This window comes from Camelus ferus, chromosome 10 (genome assembly GCF_009834535.1).
Source record: "Camelus ferus isolate YT-003-E chromosome 10, BCGSAC_Cfer_1.0, whole genome shotgun sequence".
Lineage (NCBI taxonomy): Eukaryota > Metazoa > Chordata > Mammalia > Artiodactyla > Camelidae > Camelus > Camelus ferus.
Window position 1 is genome coordinate 32653512 of NC_045705.1, and position 7725 is coordinate 32661236.

A 7725-nucleotide genomic window follows, 5' to 3' on the forward strand; every position below is an offset into this window, starting at 1 on the left:
CAAAGAAGACGCAGCATGAGCACCGTACTCAGACAGATGAGTGTTTTCATTCTGAAACTATTAATGCTAAGTTGTGTGTCCTGGAAAAGTTAAGCAATTCTCACTCAGTCACTTAACCTATAAATCAATGAGTCATTCACTTCATCTGAAACCAGAGGCAATAGTGTTATCATCAGAAGACTCAGTTGATCACATGTGGAAAGTACCCCACAAAGTCTCTGGTGAATAAATGTCCTTTAAAAAAAATAATAAACTCATTTCAGTGAAGCCCCACTCGTTCCTATTCCTGCCCACTGAATTAGACTCTCAGAAAAGATCAGTCTCACTAGTTTTTTGTTATGTTAAGTTTCAGTTCCTTATGCTAGATTCTCTCAGGTTAAAATAGAATTTAACTTAAATCCATCAACAGATGACTGGATGAAGAAGTTGTGGTATATTTATACAATGGAATACTGCTCAGCCATAAAAAAAAAAAAGATAAAATAATGCCATTTGCAGCAACATGGATGGACCTGGAGATTGTCATTCTAAGTCCAGTCAGCCAGAAAGAGAAAGAAAAATACAACATGATATCACTCATATGTGGAATCTTAAAAAAAAAAAAAGATGCTAAGAACTCATCTACAAAACAGAAACAGACTTGCAGACGTAGTAAACAGTCTTATGTTTACTGGGGAAAGGGGGTGGGAAGGGATAAATTTGGGAGTTTGAGATTTACATATATTAGCCACTATATATAAAAATAGATTTTTAAAAAGTTTCTTCTGTATAACACAGGGAACTATGTTCTATATCTTGTAATAAACTTAAATGAAAAAATATGAAAACGAATATACGTATGTATGTGCATGACTGGGACATTGTACTGTACACCAACCAGACCTTTCTAAATTGCCGTCAAAGTTACACCACGAAGGCAGCTTCGGGCTTGTGAAAACCATGCCTGCGATACTCATTACTGACTCCACCATCACCTCTAGAGAGGGAGAAAAGAATTCCCTCGTGTTTCCTTCTTTTATCATTAAAATTGGAGAAAGAGAGAGTGAAATTCCTTAGGGGATGACATCTCATCGAGTCCTTGAGCCTCCTGTGAGTGCAGAAGTCATTTCATCACATTTTCTCTGGGGAAGATTCGTGACTCTGACGCTTAAACGCCTCCCGCCAACAGGAGCAAAGGTGGAATGGGCAAGTGGCTCAGAGACAACTGCTAGAGTGATTGCCTGTCTTGGGATTCTGCTCAGCACAGCACATTAAGAGAAGAGGAGACATTCGACCTTTCCCCAAAGGTGAAAAACAGGTCAGTATCTGGGCCAGAAAGAGAGACGCATGACCTACTGCCAGTGGGGCATTATACTACCCAGTGCTCCTTGGGGCATGGATTTCCTTGGCACCAGTTTCATACCATCTTAAAATTTCAAAAAGAGTCGTTGACCATGGGTTTGGCTTTTGGGTGTCTCATTATAAGTCAGAATTCAAAATAAATGCTAGAATTGGAAATTTCTATAGAACGTTCATTGGCCCATTCCTTTCACAGACAAGGAAGTTGCATCTCACATAGCAGTTCATCAAGTTGAAACAATTAATTTGTAGAAAAAACCGGTACTCTAATCAGGATTCCACACTCTTATAGCCCCAGTATTCTTTTCACTTAAACACGCAAAAGCAGTAATACATAGAAATCTAAAATACATTTGCCTATATTTGCTTCTGTAAGACAATGCTTTTGCTGGTCTTTTTTAAATATTAGAATTTATTGTTAACCATGAAATATGCTTATTTACTCACTGTTCGACCATTTCCTCAAGAGTCAGATCAGTTGAATTTTAGTTATATGAGACTAAAAAGAAAAATATAGAAGTTTTCTTTTCTCTTCTTTTGTCTTAACCAGCTTTGATTTTGAATTTTATAGCCTCATCTCTACTTGTTTTTATTATTCAATGGAAATGCTATAGAATTAAGATCATACCTTTCCTAAAGGTTAAGGCAGTCCGTGATACATCACCTTTATGAAATAAGCATTGAATCTTTTTATTTCAGGGAGTCATGAGTACACACTCATCTATTGAATTAAAACACCTTCACTTACACACAACTGCCAAATGCATTAGATGCATTAGCACTTAACAAAAGTCACTAAATTCACACCATATGTATATGTGTGTGTGTGTGTGTGTGTGTGTGTAGAGAGAGAGAAAGAGAGAGAGAGAGACTAAATATGTATGTATAATCTAACCATTTTGCATAAAGTTATTAATCTTATTTAACAAATGAAAAAACCAAGACTCCAAGAAGATAAGTAGTGCGCTAGAAATTAATAGCAGAAAGTAGTAAAACCTGGACTTGTCTGTTCACTGTAAGAGAAAACAAGCCGGGTGCTTTATGACTGATGAAGCACCTTCTCACATCCTTCCTCATTTAACTGGAATGTTGAATCTACAAGGGAGGAAAGAATGGTTTTCTAATCACATTTTCCAATTGAGTGAAATGAATAGGTCGGCACATGCTCAGCCCTGGATCAGTCCCAACTCCCCGGGCTGTGTTCTTACCAGGCATCTCACCCTCATCTAACTGCTACAGCTGGGGATCACCCTTGCATTTTGAATCTTGATGTCTAGGTGTATTTCCTCATTTATAAAATTATGAATCTGGACTAAAGGAGTACTTCCAGTGTCAACAACAGGATTATTTTCCTTCTTGCTAAAGTGGAAGTACAAGTTGAGAGGGGAAGGACTATGGTAGATCCTTTTTATATTTTTTCATGGTGAGTTATTTTTATATTCTTATGTGAAGCACTTGGATGGTGGGGACGAACACAGTGCTATAGATGAATTTGGCAGGTTCTGATTCCATGGCTGGTTCTGCAACTAACTCACTGTGTGACTTTGCGAGTTATCTCAGCCCAAGTTTTTGTTTCCTCATTAATACAACCTATGAAATAATGTATGCAGTCACATGTGGTGAGAATGAGCTGAAATGAAGTTGGGAAAGGTAGTTTGTTCTTCTCTAACAGCTTTGTTGAGGTATACCTGATGTACAATGCATTGTTTATATTTAAAGTATAAAATTTAATATATTTTAATACGTATATATGTCCATGAAACCATCATCATAATCAACATAGTAAACAAATCCAACATCCTTCAAAGTTTCCTTATGCCCCTTGGTAATCCCTCCCTCCTTCTCCTCTTCCCACACACCTGTACCCAGGCAATCATTGATCTACTATTTGTCACTATTGACTAGCATGTAGTTTCTAGATTTTTATAAATGAAATCATGTAAGATACTCCTGTTTTGAGTTTCATCCCTTGTGTTGCAAGTATCAACTGTCAAGAGGTTTCCAAAGTGTTTGCACTATTTTACATTCCCACCAACAAGGATGAAATTTTCAGTCCTTCCATTTCCTTGTCAATGATCAGTATGACCCACATGTTTTTAATTTTAACCATTCTACTAAACATGTAGGAATATCTCAGTTAGCAATAACCATTCTGATAAAAGTGCAGCAATAAATTTAATTTGTGTGCTCCTAATACAAATGATTAGAGCATTTTCATACATTTATTAGTCATTCACATATCTTCTTTGCTGACGTGTCTGTTCAAACATTTGGCCCATTCTTTGGGGGTTATTTTCTTATTATTAAATTTTAAACTTTTTCTATATTGTGGGTACAAGTTCTTTATGAGAATTGTACTTTTTCAAATAATTTTTCCAAGGTTTGTTTTTTCATTCTCTGTTTCCTAATTGACCTAAGGTATGATGAAATGATGCACACATTCACAACATAGTAAAAAAGAATTGAATAGGGATAAATATAAGTACTTTGCAAATTATAAACTTTCAGACAAATGTATGGTACTGATTACTCATTTTCAGAGCAGCTTCTCTGTTGCAGGTGCTCGTGTTCTGTGCAGAAACTTAAGGATGGGGGCACCACTATCAATCATCCCAGGATTTAAGATAGCCACGCCCCCATGAAAGCATGCGTTATACTGCTCTGCTTTCTTCTCTTTCTTAAGCAGTAAACTAATTAGAGAAGACACAGCATGACTTCTCCTTTCAGGTTTAGGTAGAGGATGCTACTTATTTCTAACTTACTCCATGTTTGGGTTTGGTTTGATTGGGTTTGGTTTGGTTTTGCCCACTTCCTTCTTAGAATTCTTCAATGGACAAGATATCCCTCCAATCAAAGAGGAAAAAGTTTACCAAATCCATGCTTCTTTTGTCCACAGACTAGGATAACACTTTCTCTATTTCCCCTGAGAGAAGGACCCTTGAGTCTTAACCCCAGACTGAGCTGTGCACCGATCTGTTGGCTAGGCAGTAAGATTGTCCAAAGACACAGCTGAGTCTTCACACTGATTATGCTTCAGGCCAAACTTCTCAGTGTTTTTAAAGATCAGGGAAACCAGAGACTAATTCTGTGTCCATGCATAATAGGCGAGGCAGAAGAAAGGAGGACAGACACAAAAATAAAGATACATCAACTCCATCAAATCACACATTCACAGAAGACAATGAAGTAGAGTAGACTCCACACTCAGACAGACCCAGCTCTGCTGTTTATTGGCTGTTGACTGTGCTAAAGTTACTTAGTATCTAGCCTTGTTCATTTCAGATACAAGATGGAGATAATGCTGGCATTTACTTAATAGATTGATAGTGAGGATGAAATTATATAATGTGTGAAAGCACTAAAAATTCTGGCATATAGCTGACATTCAGTTAACTCCTGGCTTTTTAAAAATTATTATTCACTACTTTTTCTAATATTTCTCACCCTCTGCTCCAAGTATTTCTCTTTCTGTGTGTGTGTGTGCATGTGTGTGTGTGTGAGTGATATGTTATATGTTAAGATTCCCTGTGTCTTTCCTTTTTAGTGTGTGTGCCTATCTGCAGTGAGAGTTAATGTTAATCCATTATCTGCTTTGTTTTAGAAAGAAGAAAGAGACACCCAAAACTGTTATTTTTTACTAATTAATTAGGGAGATACTTGCACAGATCAGGTCAAACATTTGGTACCATGTGATAAATGACATCAGGGCACCAATTTCTTCAGAGAAGCAGAATTTGCCATCCCTAAGACACTAACATCTTCGCTTATTTGACTGGATTTCTGGAGAAGACAAAAGACCATTGCCCTTACCAAAGTCATTTGAGTTACCCTATGGGTCATAGAATCTAATTACTGGGAAACTTTTTAAGAATCACCGCAAATGATAAAGCGAACCCAGGCACACATAAAATGGGAAAGATGGATAAAGAAAACCACTCAGTGGTGACTGAGTTTATCTTTACGGGCATCACTCAAGACCCTCAGCTGCAGATCATCTTCTTTGTGGTCTTCCTCTTGGTCTACCTGGTCAACGTGGTGGGGAATGTTGGTATGATTATCCTGATCATAACAGACACTCAGCTTCACACACCCATGTACTTCTTCCTCTGCAACCTCTCCTTGTACCGACCTGGGCTACTCCTCAGCCATTGCCCCCAGGATGCTGGCTGACTTCCTAGCAAAGCACAAAATCATCTCCTTCTCCAGCTGTGCCACACAGTTTGCTTTCTTTGTAGGTTTTGTGGATGCCGAGTGCTATGTCCTGGCTACCATGGCCTACGACCGTTTCGTGGCCATCTGTCGACCCCTCCACTACAGCACTCTCATGTCCAAGCGAGTCTGCTTGGCTCTTGTGCTGGGTTCTTACCTGGCTGGTCTGGTGAGTTTAGTCGCACACACTTCCCTCACCTTCAGTTTGAGTTACTGTGGTTCCAATATCATCAACCACTTCTTCTGCGAAATCCCACCGCTCCTAGCCCTCTCTTGCTCAGACACCTACATCAGCGAGATCTTGCTGTTTAGTTTGTGTGGCTTCATTGAATTCAGCACCGTCCTCATCATCTTCATCTCCTACACCTTCATCCTCATCGCCATCATCAGAATGCGCTCTGCTGAAGGCCGCCTTAAGGCTTTCTCCACCTGTGGGTCTCATCTCACTGGCGTCACACTTTTTTATGGCACAGTCATGTTCATGTACCTGAGGCCAACATCCAGCTACTCCCTGGATCAAGACAAATGGGCCTCTGTGTTCTACACTGTTATCATCCCCATGTTGAATCCTTTGATCTACAGTTTACGAAACAAGGATGTGAAAGCTGCTCTCAAAAAACTAATTGGAAAAAAACCTCAATAAAAACAAAAAAAGGGAAAATCTGTTATCTGTTATTACCACATGTAAATAATAGTGGCAGAAAGATGGTGTCAGAAGGTGGAAAATGCAAATAACTTTCCAATAAACACTACACAAGTTACCAGCCACCTGCTGCGTCAATCTTAACTTTTTTTAACTGAGGTAGAGTTGATGTATCATATTACATAATTTTTAAGGATACAGCATAGTGATTCAAAAATTTTAAAGGTTATAGTTCATTTATAGTTATTATAAAATATTGGCTATATTCCTTGTGCTGTGCAGTATGTCCTTATAGCTTACTTACTCTGCTTTGTTACACTCATTAGCTGTATTTTTAGGTTCCACATATAAGTGATATCATACAGTCTTTGCCTTTCTCTGTCTGACTTATTTCACTGAGCATAATGCCCTGCAAGTCAATCTTAAATTCTGGAGGGTTTTCAGGAATCTTTAACTCTATGGTATGAAGCAAATATAAATTAGTATTTTTGAAAGTCATGCTGAGCGAGATGCATTAGTTTTTTTTTTTTTTTTAATTTAAAATTGACTCACGTGTCCATAAGAAATGGAGATAGGACTTGAGAAGGGCAATAAATAGCTAATCACTCTAAAGCGTATTTGTTTTCAGGGTCGCGGGGAACGATAGATCAAATGTTGAAAAGGTATCTACTATGAAAGGGAGTCAGAGAAAATTTAGTTAAACACGTGGGAATGGGGCTGGTGTGAGCGGTGACTTAATGTATCCCAGAATCCAATCACGCGTGTGTTCAGCAAAAACTTACAAATGCTAGATATGTGCCTCCAGAGGACACAAACATAAGACGCACGTGTGGCAACAACAGGAATTCGATGTGCTTCCAGTTACTCTGTTATCTCTCAGAAGCTGCTGCCACCAATACAATCAGAAGCCACGCAAAGCCCAAGAATAAGAGCTGAGATTAGGCTCTGCTAACTAGGTGTGTGAGTATTGACAGCACCCTTTTTTTTTTTTCTGTCCTCAGTTTTCCCTTATGTCAGGTGGTTGGTTTCACCTAATAAGTCACTGGACCTTTTGGTCTATTCAAAAGAGGTGGGTATCTCATTTTTGTCCACCTTGTATGTTGACCTCCTCCCAGGCCTCGGATTCTAGGACTCTGGACCTTTCTATAAGAAAGATACAATTTAGATCAATCTCTAAGGCTAATTTTAGCAAGACTGTAATGTCTACAGGACTGATTGTCCTGATCAGTCCCTGATCTCCCCTATGCCTTTCTCTCCCCCTCTTCTAATCTCAATTAAACAGTAGCCTTTTCCATGGCGGCCAAGAGTCTTCATGCTTTCCACCTTCGCAAAGAATAATTTCATCAACCCTGATGTATCAATGACTGACAATAGAGGAGGACATAACTCCTCTTTGCCTGTTCTCGAGGCTATAATTTTTGAATTAAGAAACAGGACTGCCAGGTATCAGCAGCAGGTAAAGGCAGCAGACTGAGATCTGAGGAGAGCTAAGGTTTTCTCAGATGTGCTGAAATTCCATCACACCATCTCTTTCA

General features: G+C 38.8%; 1 protein-coding gene across 1 annotated transcript; it reads left to right on the forward strand.

The window, feature by feature from the left end:
- Window positions 1–5256: 5256 nt before the first annotated feature.
- On the forward strand, window positions 5257–6316 carry LOC102523389 (olfactory receptor 1019). The gene is given in 2 exon segments (XM_006194659.2): window positions 5257–5460; window positions 5462–6316. Coding segments are annotated over 2 exon segments (933 nt in total). The 3' UTR covers window positions 6191–6316.
- Window positions 6317–7725: the final 1409 nt, after the last annotated feature.